The 24,635-nt window shown below is 47.7% G+C and overlaps 1 protein-coding gene across 19 annotated transcripts in view; it reads right to left on the reverse strand.

Annotated features, from left to right (window-relative positions):
• Positions 1 to 24,635, reverse strand: part of MICAL3 (microtubule associated monooxygenase, calponin and LIM domain containing 3) — a 2,299,897-nt gene that overhangs the window by 746,838 nt on the left and 1,528,424 nt on the right. For all 19 annotated transcript variants that reach the window (XM_069628665.1, XM_069628668.1, XM_069628663.1 and 16 more), the window contains one exon: positions 6,054 to 6,249. In XM_069628665.1, coding sequence (XP_069484766.1) covers positions 6,054 to 6,249 — 196 coding nt within the window. The remainder of the gene's footprint in view (positions 1 to 6,053; positions 6,250 to 24,635) is intronic.

Below are 24,635 nucleotides of genomic sequence, written 5' to 3' on the forward strand. Positions count from 1 at the left end.
TGTCTATAGGACATTGACTCTGCCAAAGGAGGGGGAAGTGGGGTTTCCCCGACTGTTAGGCAGAATCCTGTGCAGTTCCCTTAGGGAACACTGCAAAAAGATTAAGACTACAGGAGTAAGCACTAAACCCAATTGGTAGCAGTATGCACCACCCAAATTTACCTGGTAGCTGTGGCTGAGCAGTCAGACTTCTCTCAAGAAGAGTAGGGCAGTATATAGAGTATACACAATAGGGCTAAAAACACAGTAGAGCAAACAAACACTGACCAGAGCTTTGTATAAAAAGTATATAATTATTTATTTAAAACACACTTTAGACAATATACTAGCACTCTAAATAAAAAGCAAGTTAAAACACAGTCAGGTAAATACACACCTCCCTTAATAACTATTAGACAAGTCAGAATTAAAACACCACGATTTGTTAAACAGATGTGAGCGCATAACCTGATGGCACTCCAATAGTTCAGTTAAAGGGAGAGAAAAAGGCAGAGCATAGAAATAAAACAGGTCCCAACACTTTTAGGAGTTCTCAGCAAGGGAATAAAGGCAGTATATACTGTAGAGGCAAAGTTCATAGGCCAGGTCCACTTTAAAGGGTGCAAAGCGAAATGTGCCCAGGATCACACGGTTTAAAATGCAATAAAAGTATTTGCAGAATGTTCAAAAGAGGTTGGGGCAATTCAAGAAGGTAAAGTTAGAAGGTCTGGGGCCAACCCAGTTGGCAAGCCAAGGATTTAAGGGTCACCTTGGGCAAACCGAAGAAAGGGATGCCAGGCAGGACACAGTACCTTAAACAGAGTGGAAGCTCCAGCGGTGGCAGTTGTTCCTGGCAGTGGTTGCAGTTCGTTGTTTCGAAACGTGGAGTCGTTGCACTGCACAGGGATGAAACCAGCCGCAGAGTTCGTCAATAAAAGAAGCGTTCCTTTTATTCGCGGTCAAAGTGGTGAAGCTTGGTTAGCCGGCCGCCTGGGTGCTTGACATGGGCGATTCGACCAATAGACGTCTTTGGAAGGCGAAAAGGGCGATCTGGTTGGTCCCACCAGCTCAGAGGAAGAAGACTTGTCCAGCAGAAGATCTTCTCTTGTCGTCGGGAAAGTGGTGAGGTTGTTGCAGCAGGGCCCCACCGGTGGTGTCGTCGTTGCAGATGGCTCAGCTTCTTCCCTCTTCGGATTCTTAGGTCCTGTGGCGACTTCTGAAGTTCCAGTCCCAAAGGCCCTGCTTTTATGCAGAAAAAACCCCATTCATCAGCCTAGCTGTTAATCACACATGCTAAGTGGTGAGCTGGGTGGCTCACCACTGGGCCAATCAGAGTAGAGTGCGACTTGGGTTGCCAAGGCAATGCAGTCCAGGGTGCCAATTCCCCCCTCCACCCCTCCTGTGGAACCCAGACAGAGTGGCACCATTTGGAGGGCTTCTGTGGAGAATCCCGCCAAAATAGTGGAACAAAGGGCTCGACCTTGGTCAGAGTTACAGAGACAGACACAAACGCCATTTTAGAAATGAGTTCTGGCAAAAAGACCCAACCGGGGATTTAATATTAAATAAATAAACCGGCGGTATCTTCAACATTGCACCAAAAAGTGGTGAGTTTAAAATCAATGGGAAAATCCCATAGAGAATATTCCGGTGGAATATTTTGCGTGGTAGCCACTGCCACCAGCCAGAAACTCAACAAGGGGGGACTGGAAACAGACCCAGGGGCAATATAATTAACCCCTTCCAGTACTTCCACAATATGATGGTTTGTACTGGTTCTGTTCACAATTTAGGACTAGTTACGTCAATGGTGACTTTACATGCCCTGGGAGACTGTAGTCAGTCCCAGGGTATGGAGTCTATGTTTGGGGGTCACTGAGACACCCCTGTGTTACTGCACTGAGGGTGTTGTGTAACACACACAAAAAATAGATGAGTAGAAAGAAAACCCCATAGCCCATAAGCACACAAAGAGTCAAATACACTGAAATCATGCCTAAGAGTGGCAGGAAAAGAGTCTCACTCTTAGCAGGAGAAAAAAAAAATACCCAAAAATCCAGCAAAGCTGCTGGTGGGGGGGGGGGGGGAGGGGAAATCACTGAGTTTGGGAAATTAGCCTTATAAGAGAATTCTCCCTAACACTGACCTGATTAAGTACTATGAGACGGCCCAGCTCTGGGTCCTAGTGGATCACTTGTATCCACAAACCGAGAAGCAATGGGTTACCATGGACAATGTGGTGCCAGCCCTGGTCACACTGGATGAATGGTTGTGGGTCTCTAGAGGCCACATCCCGAAGAGAGTGTTGTATCACTCAGTCTTGGAAGTCCTGTGGTCCATATGGAGATATGGGGGGGCGCGGGGGGGAACAGATGGCTTACATCGTGGCCTTCGCTGTTGAGTTGTATTTGGGCTCCCCCACTAAGGGATGGTATCGCGGAGCCATTGGCCCTGGTATGAGGCCAGATTAAGTAGAGCAGGAGAGATGTGGGATGGGGACACTTCATCTCCTTGAGCAAGTTGGAGGAAGCTCTAGGCCTACGTAAATTGTTGCCCTTCCGTTTTCTGCAATTGAAGGGGGTTCTACTGAAGGGCTGATGGGGCGGGTGAATTTAAGGAGGGAGTTCCCTAGGGTTGATAGCTGGGCTGTATAGGGAGATCCTCCTGGTGAACACAAGAGACCCCCCTCCCATCGAGAATCAAATGGGGACAGGACTTGGGCGGGGACATTGGAGACACCCTATGGGTGCAAATGTGCAGAAGGGCTAATCGATCCACGGCCTCGCTCCAATACAGACATCAGGCTCTAAAGCTATTACACAGATGGCAATACCCCCCCCAATGAGGATTGCCAGAATGAGAGAGGGATAAGACCTGCAATGCTGGAAAAGGGGACTACATTCATATGTGGTGGGGCTATGCTAGGGTGCAGGCATACTGGCGGGAGGTCCGGTCTTGGATGAAAGGGGTGGACGGGATCCAGAGGGATCTCTCACCATGGCTTCTCTTATTTGGGGTACGCACGGAGAGGACGAATCGGAGACGGAACAGTGGCACATGTTTCAGATCATGGTCGCGGCTAGATGCTGACTGGCCCAATTGTGCAAAAGCCCACGAAAGATTTGCGCCATATATGATATGGAATACCTCACTCATCTCTTAGATGAGTCCAGAGCTGACATTGAAGGCTTATGGTTGCCTTTCTTTGAAAAGTATGGACGGACCGGCCGAGGGGGGGTAAGGAAGGGGGCGGAAACCTACGAGAGGGGTCGGGGTGCCTACTAGGAAGAATGCTTGCTTACATATGACTGCCCCTCTGGACAAGGAGGAAACAATGTTACTTTAGGGGAGACTCTCCCGAGTAACGGACAAGCGTTGAAAAACGTGTAGCATCCTCTGTACGAACTCTGTGGAGGCAATTAAACTTCGCTGCACAAGAGGTGGCGGTGGTAGGAGGAATTGTGTTGGTTATATGAGAGCGCTTCATCGCTGACCTGTGTTGTTTTGATTAAAATGCCAATAAAGTTTGATTTTGAAAAAAAAAAAAAGAGCATTGTTCCTACTGTAAAAAAATAAACATTGCATCACAACCCCAAGCACCAGGTGGAGATGTTATGAGGATCTGTGACTGATATTTTGAAAGCGCAGACCCTACAGCTTCAGTGCTCCAGGCATGTTGCACAGCAGGAATTCTCAGGGAGAAAGGTTGTAAGCCACCATGCTGAACTGTCATTGTTGAGATGGATTTCTAGAATCTGGCTTGGTGGACAGTTTTTAGGAGGACACCCTAGTTGTAGTGTACAGGGGAACTCGGAGGTTAAACAAAACCCAATCACAGAAGCAATGGAGAGCAGTATTTATTCTAGGCCTTAAACACACACTAAAAAATGAAACAAGCAGGTCATAGATTAAAATGCATTTAATGCTTTAAATCAACACGTAGGCAAGTGAAATGACGCAGTAAAGGTGGTACCAGCCCTACAGATAAGGGGTGTATCGGGCACTTTTACTCCCTAAAAATAGGCAAATACTCTCAAAAAATAAAAATAGGAAGCACAAATACTCCCAACAAATAATAGTAAACTGACAAGTACCACCTTGTGCCCCTGCCTTCGCACAATCCACTCCATGTACATGTTTGGACCAGTAGTACATGCAGTACAAGTGAAAAAAGTAATATTACTGCCTGATCGGAAGGAGTAAACCTGTATCTTTTAATGTACATGAATGACAGGGTGCAAAGGAATAATGATTACAAAAATATTTCAGTTTTCCTGTTAAATCATATTTTGACTCACTTTTAAAATACTCCCATTGGGAAATGGACTTACATTTTCACTCCCAAGAAAATCATTTTACTCCTAACTTCAGCCTCTACCCTTCTATCTATACTGGACTCCTACCTTCTTACCCCCCCCCTTCCTTCCCCACCCACTCACTCACTCTTCTGGCTCCACTCTTGACCTTATCTTCATTGCTTCCTTCAGCGCCTCCTCAGTATCCAAACTCCCTAACTATCTCTCTGACCAGACTCTATTCTTTCTCCCTCACACCCCTTCTCCTCCTCCTCCCTCACCCTCTATCTCTTTCTCCTGTCACGATCTACGTAACTTTAATCCCTCTCATTTTTAAAAAAATAACATTTTTTAAAAACTTTTATTTTATTGGCAGAGTTCAAGCAGTTACATGCTTTGAGCACTCCAGCATGGTTATTCTCATACATAATAGAGGAGGCACATGAATAGTCACAAGCATTATCCGCACCAGGTGAGGGACCAGTATTTTCAGCAATGGTTCACACCATGTTCACAGGGGAGGCAATATGGGTGGGATTGAGTCCTCATCAGTCTCTTTGTTTAGGTAGCTGCAGAAGGCAGACCACACATTTCTAGGGCGGAGTGCTCTGGTAGGGAGGCAATATAGTCCTCTTCGCATGTTTGTGTACAATTGAGGGCCGAGAGCCACATCTTAAAGGTGGGTGGGGAGGGACATTGCCAACTTTTCAAAATACATTTCTTTGCGACCATACATCCCCACATTCAGAAATGACATTTTCTTAATCCCGTCCCCCCGCCAGATACCAAACCAATTCGCCATCGGTTCCGGGTTGATTACAGTACCCGCAATTTCAGAGAGTGCATCATAAATCTCTCTCCAGAAGGCCAGCAGAGCTGTGCATGACCAAAACATGTGAGCGTGATCAACACCCTCAGTGCGTCATCTCGGGCATACATGAACATGGTCTCGGTTGAACCTAGTCAGTTTGCGGGGGGTATAGTACACTATTCAATATTTTGCACTGCATGCAGCGGTATATAAAATTTAGAGACATTACATGTATGAGAGCACATCTTCCACATATCATCCGAGATATCGAGGCCGAGTTCATTGGCCCATGCACTCCGGACCTTGGGGACCCCATCTGGATGTTTCGTTAGTAGGATTTTATATAGGGAGGAGACTATACCCCGACTATTGTTGGAATTGGCTATGTAGGGCAGCTCAGGGGTATCCGGGGGTTCATCAGGGAATGTTGACCACATGCCCCGGACTGCGGCTCGAAGTCTGTAGTACTGTAGCATTTCCAGTGCCGAGCCTGTATGGGTGGGCTGCAATGTCTGTGGGGTGATAAACTTCCCATCCAGAAATAAATCTGTTAGGGCTCGATACCCCAGGTCATGCCAGTACTGGGAGAGGCGTTTGTCATGAGTAGGTTCAAGCCTGGGGAAGTTCCATATGGGGAGTCATTTGTAATAAGGGCGAGGGGTGGATGTGAGATTGATAAGGCGGTGCAACGCCATCAGGGTGGATGCAAGGGGGTCAGCCAAGGCGTCAGTTGCGTATCTGTGATGGAGGATGAGGGTCATAGTGTTGATATCGGTCGTGGTGAATTTTTCCAACATAACATGGGGGGGCTCGAGCAGTGGGGTGTTTATACCAGTACATGGCAAATTGGGCTTGGGTAGATCTAGCTTTAGCCCCTGTTCAGTATTGGGTGTGTTTGGGGATCAGACATGGCAAAGTTGTCTTCCTGTAAAAACTCCCAAACCCAGCGCACTTCTATCTTTACTGACCTGCTGGCTGCATCCTGCTCAGTTCTCTGGTCCAACACACTGCTAAGGTTATGCTCTGCCAAAGTCTCCTCTGGTACCTCCTCCAACTCTTCCTCCCGCTGCAGAGAGACACGGTAATTCTCCAGCTCAATTCGCTCTGGTGTGCCCCTCAACCGCTTGGCTAGGCTGTGATCCTCCACCCCATTCACACTGGATGCTAAGAAAAATACAATCACAAGATAGATATGTAAACAATGTAGGAAGCCTAATATCAGTCAGAGAATAGTTGTGAGAATCCACTCAAATGGATAAGGTTAATAATGCATGAAAAGAGAAATATACTAAACTATATGAAGTCAATTATGTGCTGAAAAAACTGGACTACTTTCATGAGATCCATGAGGTGGTCAAAGAGTGAGACTTCACTCCAGTGTATGAAGCAAGTCACAAAGAATCAAATATTTCCTATTGTGTGTAAGACTTGTGATATAGATATGTGAAGCAGATTACACAGAAATGGGTTAGACCTCCAAAGCGCACAAGAATATTGAGGGAGGATGAGTACGCCCACATCATTGACATTGGACCATAAGGAACAAGTTACTTACCTGTAACTGTTGTTCTCCAGCATGGGTCTGGCATGGATTCACATGCTCATGAATATTCCCCGTCGTCAGGCTGGGAATCCTCGGTAAAGAAAAAACCAGTATCAGTTTCGTTTCTGATCTGTCTTTCGTAGTAATAACCAATCACTGGTCTCTGCGTCATACTGACCACAGCCAATGACTGCCCTCTACCTAAGCACCGCCTCTGGCAGCCATCTTCAGATTTGGAAGCACGTGAAGTGGCAGTATGACCAAGTGAAGAGCCGCAGAGGGGTAGGCGGGAGGGTTCGCATGTGAATCCATGCCAGACCCATGCTGGAGAACAACAGTTACAGGTAAGTAACTTGTTCCTTCTCCAGCATGGGGTCTGGCATGGATTCACATGCTCATGAATAAAGAATACATAGCAGTACACACATGCACAACCACGGGAGGTGGCAAAGGCTCAACATTAAGCATCACATCAACTCAACATTAAGCATCTTACCTCCTCACCAGGCTCACCTCAGGCGAACAGGTTGCGCAGCACTGCTTGACCGACCCTGGACTCCTCCCTGGAATCCCGGTCGACGCAGTAGAATTTCGTGAAGGTGTGCGTCGACCTCCACGTAGCAGCCCTGCATATGTCCAGCAGGGGCACACCAGATAGGAACGCCGTGGTAGCTGCGATCGCTCTGGTGGAATGGGCTCTCGGACGGCCAGGCAGCGGTCGGTTTGCCAACCGGTGACAGCACATGATACAGCCGGAGAGCCATCTGGAGATGGAAGCCTTCGAGAGAGCCTTCCCCTGATTGACAGGTCCAAAGTTCACAAAGAGTTGTGACGTCTTCCGAAAACCCTTCGTGCGGTCCACGTAGAACTTAAGCGCTCTAGCTACATCCAGCGAGTGCAAAGTCCTCTCAGCCGGCGACGAAGGCGACGGGAAGAACACAGGTAACACCAAGGGTTCGTTGAGATGGAAGTCCGACGGTACCCTGGGCATGAAGGAGGGGTGCGTCCTGAGCACTACCCTCGTGTCGTGGAAAGTCAAGCACGGGGCCTTGCAGGAAAGGGCCTGGATCTCTCCCACTCGTCGTGCGGAGGTGATGGCCACCAGAAAAGCTGTTTTCCACGATAGAAACTTCAACGGGGCCGAGTGCAGAGGCTCGAACGGAGGTCCCATGAGCTTGGTCAGCACCACGTTGAGCTCCCACGCCGGAGCCGGAGCCTTCACCGGCGGGAACGATCTGAACAGTCCCTTCATGAACTCTTTCACCAGACGATGAGACCACAAGGACGTCCGGCCCGTGGTTCTGGTGTATCGGGAGATCGCAGCAAGATGAATCTTGATGGACGCATGTGCCAGACCAGCTTTGGCCAGCGTCAGCAGGTACGGCAGTACTTGGGGAGCCGTAATCCGTAGGGGGTTAATCTTCTGTGCGTGGCACCAGACAGAGAACCTCTTCCATTTGTGTCCGTAGCATTTAAGAGTCGAGGACGCCCTGGCCTTTGCAAGAACCTCTCTGCAATCGGCCGGTATGTCGTATCCTCCAAACTCTAGCGCTGCAGGAGCCAGGCCTGCAAGTTCAGCGACTTCGGGTCGTGGTGGAGGATGGCGCCTCCTTCCCTGGAGAGTAGATCCGCGTCCGCCGGCAGCTTGATCGGCGGGGACGCTGACAAGTCCAGAAGGTCCGGGAACCATATCTGCCTCGGCCACGCAGGTGCGACGAGGATCATCCTGCACCGTGACCTCTTGAGCTGGTTGACGAGCCGGATTAGCAGAGGCAAGGGAGGGAATGCGTAGAGGAACAGGCCCTCCCAGGGGAACGAGAAAGCATCGCCCATGCTCCTCGTCTGGGGAAACCTGCTGGCGAACCTCCGGCACTTGGTGTTCGTCGCCGTCGCGAACAGGTCGATCTGGGGTGTGCCCCACCGTCGGAAGAGGCGATCCGCCAGATCCTGCCGTAGTTCCCACTCGTGGCACGAGCGCAGCTCCCTGCTGAGTGAGTCGGCGATGGTGTTTTTTATCCCTGCCAGATGAAACGGCACCAGAAAAATCCCTTGGGCGACGGCCCAATGCCACAGGTCCTGCGCCTCCTTGGACAGCGCTGGGGACCTGGTTCCGCCCTGTTTCCTGATGTAAAACATGGTGGTGGTGTTGTCGGTGAAGATCCTCACCACCTTGTCCTTGAGGGACGGAAGGAAGGACCTGAGGGCCCAAAACACTGCACGGAGCTCCAGGACGTTGATATGTAGGGACTTCTCCGTCGGGAGCCAGAGTCCCCTTGCGTGCAGATTTTCGGTGTGCGCTCCCCACCCTTCCAGGGAGGCATCCGTGGTCACAGTCTCCTGGTGGGCTGGGGTCTGGAAGTCCATGCCCGCCGTCAGATGCGCGCGGGTGCCCCACCACCGTATCGCTCGTCGGAAACTCTCGTCGAGCTTGATCCTTTCCTCGAAGCTGCCCGTCGTCTGGATCCAGCGCGCATCCAGGAATTCTTGCAACGGGCGCATCCGGAGCCTGCACATGGGAATGAGGTAGATGCAGGAAGACATCATCCCGAGGAGGGACTTGATGGACCTCACTTTGGCCGCGTCGGCCACCAACATCCGTTGCACCTTGCCCAAGATGGTCCTGGTCCTCTCCTCCGACGGGGAGGCCAGAAGGACACTGTCGAGCCTCGCTCCCAGAAACAGTGCGACTTGCGCGGGCACCAGGTGGGATTTGGCGTAGTTCACGGAGAATCCCAGGTCCGTGAGGAGTTGGACGGTCCTTGCCGTGTGGACCACGGCGAGCTCCCTCGTCTTGGCGCGGATGAGCCAGTCGTCCAGGTAGGGGTAGACGTGGATCCCCTCGCGGCGCAGCTGCGCCGCCACCGGTGCAAGGCACTTGGTGAATACCCTGGGTGCCGACCGTAGTCCGAAGGGAAGGGCTTTGAACTGGTAATGACGCCCTTGGACCACGAATCTGAGGAATTTGCGGTGCCCCTTTAGGATGGGAATGTGGAAGTAGGCATCCTCCAAATCCAACGACGATAGGAAGTCTCCTTCCTCCAGCTGACCCAGGACGTGCTGGAGGGTGACCATCCGGAACTTCTGCGCCTTGATGAACTTGTTCAGACGTCGCAGGTCCAGGATGGGGCGCCATCCTCCCGTCTTCTTCTTCACGAGGAAGTATCTCGAGTAGACTCCGGAGCCCCGAAGCCTCTTTGGGACGAGTTCGATGGCGCCCTTTCTTAGCAGCGCCTTTACCTCCAGGAGAAGTTGAGGGACGTGAAGTTCTTTCCTGGCCACGGGGGGGACGCGCGGGCACCTTCTTTGAAACTCGAGCGCGTGGCCCCGGGCCAGGGCGTCCAGCACCCAACGGTCGGTGGAGATGGACTCCCACACGCTGACGAAGCCCGCCAGCCGGCCTCCCACCGGGGTGCTTCGGTGGGGGCCCGACCCCACGGCCGGTTCAATCCTGCTTGGACGCGGCCTTGCCGCCTTGACCTCCTTGGCGTCGACGGCGGGGTCCGCTAGACTTGCCTCGTCCTCTGTAGGCCTCTTGCGACGACGAGCGGGCCGCTTGATGGTAGGAAGCGAAACCGCCGCCGGAACCTTTGGAGGCGCCCTTGCCTCCGCCGCTCCGAAAGGGCGTCCGTCGTTGCAGGACTCCAAGGGCCCGGGCCGTCTCAGTATCCGCCTTGATGGCCTGAAGGGAATCGTCCACTGTCTTCCCAAACAGGTTGTTCCCGTCGAAGGGCATGTCCAGGACTCTGGTCTGGACGTCCTGCCGGAAGTCCGTAGCTTTGAGCCATCCACGACGTCGAAGGCAAACACCGTTGCCCAGCTGGCGGAACCCAGTGTCGGCGATGTCCGTCGCCACGGTGATGGCGTGGTCCGAGGCCACCTCACCTTCCTGCAGGATCTCAAGGGCCTCCGCCCTCTTGTCGTCCGGCAGAAAATCCAGCAGGGGAGCCATCTTGTACCAGAGCTCCCTGTCGTAGCGGGCCACGATAGCCAAGGCGTTGGCCGCTTTAATCGTGGTCGCTGCCGACGAGATGACTCTACGCCCCATAGTATCCAATTTCTTTCCCTCGCCGTCCGGCGGGGAAGTCGATGTGGAGGCCGCACCCCCCCCCCCGCTTTCTTCCTGGCTGCCGCGGAGACGACGGAGTCCGGGGTAGGCTGCGCCCGGAGGCATAGGGGGGCCGTGTCCGGGACCCGGTACTTTTTCTCGTACCGGTCTCTTCTAGCTGGCGTCGTGGAAGGGTTCTTGAGGAGGGAAAGGCCCTCATCCCAAATGTCGTCCAACAGAGGCACTGCGAGGACCGTCTTCCTCTTGGCCTCGCGCCGCTGATAAAGGAAGCCTTCCTTTTTCTTCTCCTCAGGGCAGAGTTGGAAAAGCTCGGAAGCCCTGGAGATCATGGAGTGGAAAGATCCGATCTCGTCGGGCGGAGAGGCCCTGGTGGGAGGCGACGACGGAAAATCCTCGTCGTATGCCTCGTCGTCCGTACCCGTCGCTGCCGTGTCAGTCCCCGTATCATCCCCTCGGGTGGACGGGGAGGAGGGCTGGAAGGGGCGCAACGGTTGAAAAGGAGGTGGTGGATGGATCCTTCTTTTCTTGGTAGGGGGAACACCAGAAGGTCCCGGTTCTGGATCCCCCGACGGGAGAGGTTCCTCCGTCGGTAACGGTAGCCTCGTCCTTATCTCGGAGCATAAGGACTGTATGGCCAACAAAATGGCCGCCGAGTTGTCTTGCGGCGCTGGTAGAGGGGAATCCGACGGGCGAGCAGGGGCCCCGTCGGTATCCTCGACGATGTCGTCGTCGTCACCTGCGTCGGGGTCCATTCCGACGGGCTGGCCTTCTTCCACGCCTAGGCCGTGGCTTAAGACCTCGATCAGCTCCTCTTCTGAGGTTGAGGCCGACTCTACGACGACGCCCTGCCCCCCCTTCTTCTTCCCCACGGAGGGTTTCACGGGGGTCCTATCGATGGGCACAAAGGAAGACTCCCTCCGAGGAGGCAGGGAGATTCTGGGCCCTGAGGTCGCCACCACTGGTGCAGCCACCACAGGCTGAGCCAGGGCCGCCGCGACCGTTTCGATAGAGGGCTTGGTCGGATGGATCAAGGCCTTCACCACCTTAGGTGCGCTCACCGCCTTATCCTTGAGGGAGGGGGCACTGCCACGCTCCTCCTCTGCCTTAGAGCTCGACCGGGGCCTCTCCAGGAGCTTCGCCGGGTGCTCGGCCTTCCTCTTACCCGACCCAGAGCGTTGGCTCGTGGTTGATGGTGCCGGGGAGGGTGCGCCCTGCCTGGCGCCCGTAGAGCCCGACCGTTCGGCGCTCCAGGTGCCAGCGGACTCGCGGTGCTTGGCCTTATGTTGGGCCCCCGTCGCCGGGGCGCCCTCAAAGGTCTTAGAAGACCGCTCGGATTTCTTCTTCTTCTCGCCAGACGGGCTCTTACCCTCCAGCCAGTTGGCGAGACGTTGATGGCGGTCCTTCATGGTCCGTTCCGACATGTTGCCGCAAAACGCACAGTCCTTCTCCACGTGCGTCTTGTCCTCATGAAGGCAGTAAAGGCAGAAAGAGTGTTCGTCCTCCTTGAAGACGTTCTGCAGCTGGCATCCAGGGCAGACCCTGAACAGCTTTCCGGGAGTCGAGCTTCCCTTCTCCTGGGCCATCTCCGAGACAGGGACTGAGAAGCTTCTGGAGTCCTCCGAAGTATAGCTCGACGAAATCTTCACCCTTGAGGGGCACAGATGAATCCGACACGGGTCCCCGTTGATCGGATGTAGGATCGGTGGAGCTTGAGGCTCTTTTGACCGAAAGAATCGAAGTTTTTTGTAAAAAGCGCGAAAAAATAGCACTAACGCTCGAGAGCAATAGCACGAGGATCCCAACACATGAACGTGCGGTAAAAATCTGAAGATGGCTGCCAGAGGCGGTGCTTAGGTAGAGGGCAGTCATTGGCCGTGGTCAGTATGACGCAGAGACCAGTGATTGGTTATTACTACGAAAGACAGATCAGAAACGAAACTGATACTGGTTTTTTCTTTACCGAGGATTCCCAGCCTGACGACGGGGAATATTCATGAGCATGTGAATCCATGCCAGACCCCATGCTGGAGAATGAAGGAGTCAGTGTGGGGTTTTTAAAGCATTTCAACAAGGAAAAGTGTGCGAATCCATGGAAGTATATGACACAACTGAGGGGAAATGACAGATGTCAGCCACTTGTGCAAGGAAAATGATTCATGAAGGGAAGTTCATTGTAGAGCATGATTTTTATACCAGGGAAAGGTGAAACCATATAAATGAAATAAGCCAGTGGGCAGCAGGGGGTGAAGCCCACTTAAAGGGATTTAGGCAAAGGATGATTGCTTACTAGTACCAAAGAGTAACGCTTCATTCAGTTCAGATACATGCAGTTGCAAAATCCAATGTTATTAATATTATGTGGTAAAAGTTACATATTATTGATATCACAAGATAAGATGTCATGTTAAGCAATTAGAAAAATACTTTCAAACTAATCGCTACATTTGTACAGAAAGAACTTCATAGGAAATATGAGTGGAAAATGGCTACTATGTTAACAAAAGTCACTTCCCAAACAATGTTTAAGGTTTTAAGCAGATAAAACGAAAATGGTTAACTCTGGAACTTCGTCTATAGAAAGGTAAACCGCTGTTTCATAAAATTAGATATTTTATCTGTAAATGTACATCCCTGTACCAGCTACTAAGCTTAGAAGCGGGTGGAATCAGACATTAAGTGCTATAGAAACTAACAAGTATTGCAGAACACATTGTACATTTGAAGTCACAATTTAAGACCACTAACCCAGAGATGGAGTGATACAAATCTAAATTAAAGTCTTCAGAGTAACCAGTTTATCAGAAACCGTTTAGCTTTGGAAATGGGAACATGCCAAAAAGGCTACAAATATGCTCAGATACCACTATATGGGAATAACTTAAAAAAAATGTAAATAACTTATAAGTGTGAAATCTGCACATATGCCACCTGAAGTGATCATTGACTGCTTCAGTAGACCAGGAGAGAAAATTAACAAACATTTGCATATACCACAATCAAATAAAATCATATTCGGTCAACTTAAAATAATGCTCATCTACAATGTGTGAAGGAAAGAATATCATTAACAAGCAAGAGGGTAGTTTGTTCTTCCTCTGCAAATATCAAGAGCAACAGAGACATTGTATACAGCAAGCTAGGGGAGGTTTTCCTGCCTTCCAGATTGTCTTCAAAGTGGTTTACAGTGGCTGATGGCTAAGGGTTCAGGAGGCATGTGTTCAGGTTCAACAGCTGAGCGGAAGTAACGAGAATTCACTTTGTTTTTTGTTTAAAAGAGTCATTTACTGGACCTTAATGCCAGATCCCATATGTAGCACATTAGCACACAAGGCCACTCTGGATAACTTTGCAATGGCTGCTTTGTCTGTATTCCACAATGACATTTGGCAAGATTAGAAGGACATCCTAGAACTGGTTTCGCGAGTTTTGGATAATATGCCCCCTCTGAGGAAGACATCTGATACCTTAAGGTATGGTCCCAAATGCTGGGTAGTGGGACAAAGGCACAGGAAGCACAGAGGTGTGTGATGAAACCTACTAAGCCTGCCAAACCCCACTTTAATCCTCTTGGATGGACACAAAGGAAATCCCCATGAACTAGCACACAGTTCTATATGCTAAAGTTCAAATACCATAGGGCAAAGTGGTTATCTTCCCTGTCTGGACAAAAACACAGTAGCAGTGCTGTCCTTTATGTAAACTGAGCCCCTCATTCTGGTCAAACCAGTCTAGGAATATTGCCTTTAGTTCATGATGATGATGTGAAGAAATCTTCCCTTAACTACAGGCCTTATGTCAGTATGAGATTGCCAAGGTGTTATGTTTGAAATTTGATGAATCATTGGTGATGGAATACTGCAATATATGACCCAAATACAACTTCCTTTAAATATGAATGGACCCCCCACCCCCTCCCAAGTACCCATGCAGACAGAACTATTTGAAGAAATTGAAAGATGGATACTCTTTGCCCAGAGTTACATTTCAGTAACTCACTTTGATAAGAGATGCAAGTGCAAATACCCAACATGGTAATACCTTTTGTCGCACTACCAAAGTGGGGTAGTCCAATTAGTCTAAACACTCATAGAAATAACGAGGGAAGGAGATCCAAAAACTATGGAAGTGGAGCATGGTACCTTGCAAGGCCATTCTTAACCCTCTTACACGAGGAACCCCCTTCCTCGTTTAGTGTCTTAAGTAATGTCAGAGATTTTGACTCTTAGCTAGGAAATTAATTTCAAAGAACACGTATGCATTCCCCAAAGAACATTGTAAATTGCCTCTATATAGATGTACACATGATAATTAAGCTTCGAGTTCCACAGTACACAGAGGAATTTAAGGAGACATAAGCATACAGTAATGTGATTGTACTGGGAAACAACATGAAACAACATGAAACACTAGGTCATTCCGTTGAATTAAAAATAGTGGGGCTTGCAAATGATCTTCAATGCAAGTGCTGCAGGTAAGGTTCAAGTGGTCTCGTGCAGCACGATAGATTTGTGACATTTACATATGGCAGATATGCACCCAGATACCACAGATTGGAAAATAAAGGAAATAAAACGCAGTCAAAGATACATTCAGTTTTATCCACATTATGCATTTACAGTGGAAAAAGGGAACAGTGTAATAAGGATTATCCACCTCAGTGATGCAAATTAATGAAGTCCTTACCAACCCACAGACATGCATGGCACCAAAATAAGGATTTTTTTTATGATTCACCATGGGAGGTTTTGCAAAGAGAGAAAGGATGAACATGTTACCTCTGTCCACTGGCCTTGTGATAGGTCATTCAACTGTGAACAAAATGTGCACTTTTAACATCAGAGGTCCGAGAAAAGAACCTTTATGTTTCAGTAGTGTCTGTACGAATACAACAAGATGTATGACTCCATGGGACAGAATGGGCTGTGGGAATATAACGGGAAATAAAGGGCAGGGCTTCTCTCATGGCAAAATGCAAAAAGTATTCATACTGAAAGCAAATTAAGAGCAATTACATGCAAAACACACACACACACTCTCAGTGGTTGGGCCACAAGGAAACAGACATGTGTCCAAGAGTCTGCCGAGCCTACAGGAGTGAGTCAAGATGAGGTTGCTATTCCAGAGAGTTGGGCCAGATACATTCAAAGCAAGTTCTTTGCGTTTAAATTATAAGAAAGATATAGGGTTTGCTTCTCAGCTTATCATAATCCTCTTTTCTTTACAGCTTTAAGAAATAGAACTATTTTCCATTTCAAAGTAGCAGAGGGAAAAACTACTAATTGATATGGTGATCTAAAAATGCAGAGCAAGTCTAAAAATCAATGTTTTTGAAAACTCAGTACCTTTCCTATACAGAGAATGTATAACTCATGTTTTTTCATTTGGAGGCAAAGGAGGAAAAACAGCCAAATATAGATTGTTGTGACCTCATGGGAGAACTGGGGTTTATTGAAAATATGTTCTATCCAAGCAAAGAATGTTGTCAATTAATCTCAGAAATTAGCGAGAACTTACTCAACAATCAAGGATAGTGCTGGATGGAATTTGGCCACTTTTTGCTGAATTAAGCTTTGGGGGAAGAACTGGGGTAATCCAATTTATACGCAAGTGAGAATGAATATACCTAATTACCAATGCGTTTCCAAACAAAAAAACATTTACCTCATGTTCCAATTGAATACCATTTCACAATTAAAAACATGTTGCGTTAATTTTCATTTGGTTTCAGTAAAAGCGATATGAACATTGCAATAAATGAGATTGTGTTTTTTAATAAAATCGCTCATTTGCTGAACATTCTCTAATTGATATTGCATGAAAGGAATTATATCTAACGTTGAAGATCAGGAACGGTTAGAAGCCCAATTAGTTCAATAGGTTCCTTATGAATTAAGATGAAGTGTGACCCAATTACATCGGACATTATGTAAAGTAAGCTTGCAATTCAGTCCTAGAATAACTATGTGGTTTTGTGCATTTGATTCCAGAGGGACAGAGTGGTTATGCTTAAGATGAGCCAGAAGTAACTTGCTTAGCACCAAGACTGATGTTTTGGGGTACTCCAGATGTTTTCTCATGGTAATTGAGCTAATTAAATACTTTACCATGAAAAATGGGAGCAAAATAAAACAGACATTCCCCCCACATTCTTCATTCAAACAACATTCTGACGGTGCCTCATGTTTGACAGATTTGTTGTGGTGATCGGTTACGTCACTTGGCCTCTTTTAGTAACAGCAATGAACCAACTAGCAGTTTTAGCTATCTTTAACAGAGGGAATATGTATCAGTTGACAACTTGTCAGCTTCTTTAAATGAGGAAGCAATTGTTTCAGCGCAGGGATGATTACCTGAGAGTCCCCTTGCTCATTCAAGTGCAAGGGTTAAAGAAATGCACAGGCGCGATGGGTGTGTGCCAAATTCCCGGTAATAAAGGACAGTATTTGATCAGAAGTACTGCTCAACTTAGAGCGTTTACAAAAGGGTAGTTAATTTCCTGGGCGAGGTTTGACATACAATGGACATTTAACATCACCAAGTGTCCAAGTGCAGATAGTTGAAAAGAACATCCTTACAAATCGGTTACATTAGCATTTGACAGTGACCAAAAGAGAAAAATTCAATGTGTCTAACTGGGCCTAGATATCACCTCTTCATTAACAAGTGAAAACAATAGCAACAGAGATGAAGATAAAGGTATTTGGTATAAACACATTCAATTTTCGGATGGCGCCCCTTCAAATGAATTTTTCTGGAGAAAATCACTAAGCTGTTGCAAGCGATCAGTCACAAAATTGGTTGATTACAAAGTTGAAGAGGAAGTATGCGCTTTAGGTACTTTCTGAAGTGGCCATCGCATGAATTGAAATGATGCATTTTTATTTGAAGGGGCATTTCTTGGCCGAACAGGCGTCTGGTGTTACCTCGAATGGCGGTAATTGCAAAGTAAATACCTGCATAACTTAGGAAACTTTCGTAGTGAACAGAAAAGTGTACCTACCAGTAGATCAGTTTGGAGAGCTGAGAATGAGGCTAGCATGAACATATTATATAGTCCCAGTTATTTTGCTGTTGTGGAGAAATGCTACCCACTCAGTACATCAGAGGTGTAGCCTTAACAGCGTTATACAATAAACCATTTTCGTGGCCTCTTACGCCTGCAGGAGAACATGCAAAACTCACTGGATTAATTTGGCGTTGGGTCGAGGTAAGGACAATCAATAGGGTTTACACTTTAGCAAAAGCGTAGAGAAATTACCATGCTTAGAAGCACCGATACATGAATAAAATCAGGTGCGTATTTGTGGCAAAGTTTGAAGCAGTTGAAAGGTAATTGGAAGGTAATGTTTGCATCAGTGTTTCAACCAGGCTTATCTACAGTTACATGAACTAATCAAAGGAGTTTAGATGGGCATGTATATCTGATGTTTATATTATGCAACTACATTACCAGCACTTAATGCAGGACTAAATCAGCTTAATTTATGAATTTAAAAAGAAATATTTTGACTAGTTATATGCCAATTACATCTTTTGATGTAATGTTATGGCAATAACCAGCGTGCCATTATCGCCTAAAGGTAATGCCCCAGGGGAATTACCTTTAGGTGGTAATGGCCCGCCTGCAAGGCGGTTATTGGCATTAGTATTCCGGGGTTTGTAGCCCGGGGATTCTAATGTCGTAGCAGAACCTTTTCAAGCGGCATGTCGTTTGCCGTTTGAAAAGGCTGTCGCAGAAGTATGCGTTAGTTCTAGGAACACTAGAACGCGCATACTGCATCATTACTACGGAGCAACAGGGCACAATTTTGGGCCAAGTCGCTCCTTAGTAATGAATGGGAGGAATGTTTTTAAACATGCAATGTATTCTGCACATGTTAGGCAGTATGTGAAATGCGGTAATGTGTAATTCACAGATTGGCTTACACGTGCAGAATGCATTGTACGCGTGAAAGCATTCACTGCCATTAAAAATTGAGTCAGAGAATCATCAGCTGTAGTCTGGGAAATGGCGGCGTGCAAAGGTAGGTTTCAAAACAACAGTGTACCCAGCGCGCGATGCACGCAAGTGCGTCCACGAATTACACTGTGGCACGGCTCGGAAACAAGCCAATCCACATTATGTGTATCCCGTGGATTCGCCACGCTGGGTACTAATTAAGGTAAGCAACTAAGCATACTAAATTATTTGATTTGAGATCTCCCTCCACTGTTGGCACTGAATGGCAGAAACTGGTTGAGAAGAGAACAAAAAGTGCAGATTTAAGTGGATTCTAAAAGGAGCAGGCAATAAACATAGGCTCCATTTGATTTGGATATCTTAATATCCAACACCAAATTGACCCACACATCTTGCTACCAGGCCACCATAGTATTAACAGCTGTAGGGGCAAGGCATCAGAAGACTAGGCATGAGGAGGAAAGAAGGTAGGCACTAACTCTCTTAAAACCATCACGATGGGAAAGGCGGAATCAAATAACTACAATAAATGCACGAAACTAAGACGAGGAACACAGCTTTAACAGCAGGACCACAAAACATTGCTTTGGTGAATAACTCCATCTCCCTCCATTGCAATATGATGGACATCATTTTGACAGCTAACAAACACAAATCGGTCTTGAAAACCTGCTATACGTTTAAATATAAATAAGGTACAGGCATCCATGCATGTTCCCCTATCTATCAAAACATTCAATTTTCCTGTGCTTGATCAACAGATAAAGTTTGTCTTATTTTGTCCAAGATGGGAACGCAATGTTTATTCGTAGTAAAGGCGAAGTATGCATCCCTTTCTCCATCCTCCTCAGATTTTGGGTCAGATTTTTCATATACAAACTAGAGATGGTGCAATAATATGCAGGTCAGCCAACTATGCATTCATGTTGCTGGCAATTCATGCTCAAAAAGAAGCATCACGACTAGAATGGAATAGAATAATGCCATGCACCAATTTATGCACATGAAAGGCCTTAGTTATGTTAAAAATATGTTACTGTAGCTGAATGGCCCATATTAGAAGAGACCGAACAATTGAAAAAACTGCTATTAATGTATGGCTTAATTGAGACTGTAGTTCAAGTGTTGGATTTTTTTTTTTTATAGATTGACATGCTTAGATAATTCCCAGTCATCAGGCTGGGGCTCCTCAGTAGACATACAAAGACATAGCACTAAAAAACGACAACTTGTGAACTTGATGCTTATTTCCCTCATCATGCCTTTTTTGTCCTCTGGGTAAAGTGGCAATGAGGGAGAGAGGCTGAAGCCCCAGCCGTAGGAGACATATTGGATTTATACATATGCAATCATAGTGCATATAAGGTAGACAGTAGAGGAGCCAACCTCAAGGGGAGATGGTTGGGTCCCATGAACCTACAACAGATAGCCATACTTTAGAACAGTTACAGTTCAATAACTAGTTCTTCTCCAGCATTAGGTCTTTCATTGGTTCAATTGGTTAGAATAAGAATACAGCGCAGTAGACCTACAAGTTCACGGTGGGAGAGACTGGACTCAACATAAGTAAGCAAATGCTGGTGCACCGAATCACCCAATGCTGGTACTGCCCATAAATAGTATCTGGCGAAGGTGTGTTGCACTGATGTTGCCACCTTACAAATGTTTAACAGGGACGTGAGTGGAACACTCATCACCTCATTCATGTGAAATAACCTGAGACACAGCTGCTAGCAGTTCTTACACAGACTGTCTCACAGTATTTGATGCAGGCGATTATCCAGTGGGTATCATTGACCTTTGCTCCAAAAAGATGACCATCAAAGGGTATGTCCAGGAGTTTGGCTTGCACATCTTGGGCAAAGCCGTGCTCAACTGGTTATCCTCTTACCTCTCCTCCCGCTCCTTTACAGTCTCCTGGGGTGGCCGGTCCTCTCCTAACTATCCTCTTGATTATGGCGTACCCCAAGGCTATGTTCTAGGCCCTTTTCTCTTCTCTCTATACACCTCCCTCATTGCCCCTGTTATCTCCTCGTTTGGCATCTCTCACCACTTCTATGCCAACGACACTCAACTCTTCCTCTCCTTCTCAACTGACCTCCACCTACAGCCATCAAGAACTGGATGTCTTCCAGATTTCTCTCTCTTAACACCGACAAAACAGAAGTCTTATTTTTTCCCTCTAACTCTCTTCCCACTCCCTCTCCTCCCCCTTTCATTCACTTCCCTCCCTCCAATCTCCCTATCCCTTCTCAGGCTCGCAACCTAGGCGTTCTCTTCGACTCCTCTCTCTCCTTCTCCCAACACATCTCCCTCACTTCTCGCTGCTGCCGCTTCGACCTCTTCAGTATTCACAAAATCCGCCCCTCTCTCACTTTCCACGCTACTAAACTCTTAATCTCCTCCCTTATCTTCTCCCGCTCTTCCTTACTCTTTGGACTCCCTAATTCTCACCTTGCCCCTCTTAAATCTATCTACCACTCTGCTGTACGCACCCTTTCTCTCCTTACCTCCCGTGATTCCATCTCTTCCTCTCTCTCCTACCTTGGCTGGCTTCCTTTTCACTCCCAACTTAAATTTCAATTTCTCTGTCTTGTCTTCAAATCTCTTCATGGTCTTGCCCCCCCTTATCTCTCCTCCCTTCTCTCCTTCTACTCTCCCTCCCGTTCCCTCCGATCTGCTGACCATTTCCTTCTCACTTCACCACCTCCTCCTCCCTGTGCCTCCTCCCGTTTACGCTCCTTCCAGCTCTTAGCTCCTTTACACTGGAACTCCCTTTCTCTTGCCATCCGTTCTTCCCCCCACCTTCCCTTCATTCCGCACTTCCCTGAAATCTCTCGTTCTCCATCCTCCTCCTTGAATCCCCTATCCCCCCCATCTACTTCCCCCTTCTTCTCTCTTTCCCTGACTCTCTCCCCTCCCCTACCGCCCCTCTTCCTCCCTCCCTTTCCCCCTATTGCCCTCCTCCTCCTTCATTCCACCCCCAACCTGTCCCATCTCCCTTTCCCCCCTCCCCTTTCAGTTAATTGCTCTTTCCATTGTTGTTTTGTTTGATTGATTCATATTGTTATGCTTCAACAGTTTATCGTATCATGTTGTTCTTTGTACAGCGCTTTGGCGTAAGGCGCTTTATAAATCAATAAAATACAAATACAAAGCCCGACATTATCATTGATGATTGATCTTGCACTGCTGGGCTTGTGTCCATTGCACGGCCCACACAATCTGCTGTGTCGAGCCCAGAGTGAAGAATTTGGATGGAATCTTCAAGTCACCCACCAGAAGGTGATCAGTGTCACTGGTCACCGTGGACCAGAGGTCAAAGGAGAATTTCCCTAGGGCATAGGAGACATTCACTGCTCGGAGAGCAAGGCTCCCGCAGGCGAACACCTTCTTGCTACAGTCTCTTAATCTCACTGTCAGGGGGAAGAGTGGGAAAAGTGGGCGTCTTCAAATTGGCCCTTGCAGTCTGCACCACCAAGCTTTTGAACGACGCATCGGTGGATAAGAAGGCTGGATCCGAGGGTAATGAGCAGTTACTTCGTCAGCTCCCTGTACACTGAGGATGACCTCTAACATCAGAGCCTCCACAACCGCATTGAATAGCAGCAAGGTCTCTTTCTTGTGTGCCTCGTCCAGGAAGTCCGATAACTCAAAGTGGACTTTGGGCCTGGGCAGGTGCAATCTCAGGGCTTCAGCAACCCTGGCCATCAGCCTCTGGAAAAATGCCTGAGGTTTTCCCATCGTAGATGCTGGTAGAACATCAAACTCCGGGAAGGTGTCAAGTACATCAAACTCCGGGAAGGTGTCAAGTACATTAGTCTCCTGAAGATCTGAGGCCAGGCCTTGAAGATACTCACCTTCCTCAGAAAACTCTTCTGGGAAGTCTCTCTCTGCCCTGGAACACATGGGCTCCATTCCAAAAGGAACCAGTCCCTCATCCTTGTCAAACATGTGTCACATCTTTGACGAGTCAGAAGGACGCAGACATTTTTAAGTAAGGCATATTAAATAAAAGTCAGAAAGGCCCAGCTATACCTTTGGCTATGGGGTGTTTCCCAACCTAAAGAAGAACTAAAGGTGCTCATCGGTCATCTGTTTCTCAATGCCCAAAAAGAATCGGTCCACCGTCCAAACAAATACTATCTGACACCATCACTATTGTAACAAAATAAAGGCAGGAGAATGACTCCCTTCTCCTGCTCTGTGCATCTTAGTATATACGCTCTTCTTTGGCAACTCTCTATCAGTTCAGATAATTTCTTTCTCATATTAGACCATTTGCATTCCACTTTAGGCAAGTCTTCGCTTTGTTGGGCTTGTTTTGTTATATAGGCAAGGTGGGCGTGTAAATCTTGATATTTTCTCTTTCTTGTCTCACTCTTAGTTTGGGCGTCTCACATGTTTTCATTTATTTCCAGGATAGGAATATATTCCATGGTTTACCCTCTACTTTGAAATTGTCTGCATCTCTCTTTAATTCAAGGTATTCACATTCATTAAGGTTGACCTTAGGATTCTTTCACCTCCCTCTTTGGGAACGTTATTCTTTCCTCCTTTGTATTCAGAGTTCACTTTTAGTAAACTTTATTATATTTTTACTTTCATCCCCTCCAGGGAACAGTCTTGTTCTTTCCCCCAAACTATCACAGTTCACAATTAACAATCATAATTCAACTCTCCTTCAATGAGCATTATTGGGTTTGTGTCATCACCATTCTGATGTAGTAATTATTTTTTCTTATTTGTACTGAGATTAGTCATTTGTTTTGTATTATAATCTTCGTTATTCTTCCTTTCTTCCTATGCCTCCCATGTCACATTCATTCTTATTAGGAAACAGTCCTGGGACTCTTACGGGTCTGGCGTCGGTATAACTTGTTCGCAGCACTTGTCAGCCAGCTTACTCGGCTTTACTCTCCTGCAGTCCTCACGCTTCTTCTCGTTTCCTCGATATCTCACCAGGGAGCTGCGTCACTTGTAACAGCTTCCATTAGATGGTCTCAGTGTCGTTGAGCGGGCAAGCTGCCCACCTGGATTCTCTCCTGGTCACGCCACCACCAATTCTTCTACTCTCAGGCTCTTGGGTATGCTGGTCGTTCAGCGTTCATTCTCTTGCTTCCCAGCAAGTTTGGAATTTGCAGGTTCCACATCCCGGGATCGCTCTGCCTATTCCTATGCTTATGTCAGCAGGGGACTTGCCCCTGCGTGGAGACACTGCTCTCTCTCTCTTCGTCCTCCCTCTGCATGACGAGTGTTCTCCTTTCAATCTGAGTGGATTGGTTACTTCTCTTTCAAGAGACATTTTCTCTTTCTCCTGAAGAATAGCATCCCTCAGCCTCCTCTTCAGGCCAGTCTGGATTCTTGACACGTTGTGGTAGTCCCATGTATGCCATTATGTTTACTTGTAAATGGAGTTCATCACAGTGAAGACCCACTTGCCTCGACCCCTAGGCAGGGTGTCGTAGACCGGGTGTGACGCACCGGGCTTACCTTCCGAGCCTCACAGGAGAGCCTCCTTTTAGGGAGAAATGACGAATTTCCTTGATTCGTCACCCATCTTATACATGAATGGCCTCAACGGAAGTGGGGCGTATTCCAGCGGGGCTCCAGTGCTGATAGGAGCGGAGCCAGTGCAGAGACCTCGATGCTCGAAAGCAATGCCAGTCGGCGCTAGGACATCACTCGTGAGGGTCAGGTCCGAGCCATAGGCACGTGGGATTGTTCCCCTACTGGGTCCCTGCCAGTATGGCCCCATTGGAGTCAACTGCACTAAGCCCGTGGCGAAGATGTTTATAGTCTTCAAACGAAAAGCATTGGGTGGGAAACTGCACCTGTGGCTCTGCTTCCGTTGAGTCCTTCGAATAATGAGTCCTCTTTTTGGAAGATGAAGAATGATGGTAGGGAGAGCAGTTCTGGAACTGAGACCTCTTATGGAAATGACACTTCTTATCCTTACGCAGGGACGATTGGTCCTCAGG

Source organism: Ambystoma mexicanum, chromosome 12 (genome assembly GCF_040938575.1).
Source record: "Ambystoma mexicanum isolate Mex_15411 chromosome 12, UKY_AmexF1_1, whole genome shotgun sequence".
In the NCBI taxonomy this organism is placed as follows: Eukaryota; Metazoa; Chordata; class Amphibia; order Caudata; family Ambystomatidae; genus Ambystoma; species Ambystoma mexicanum.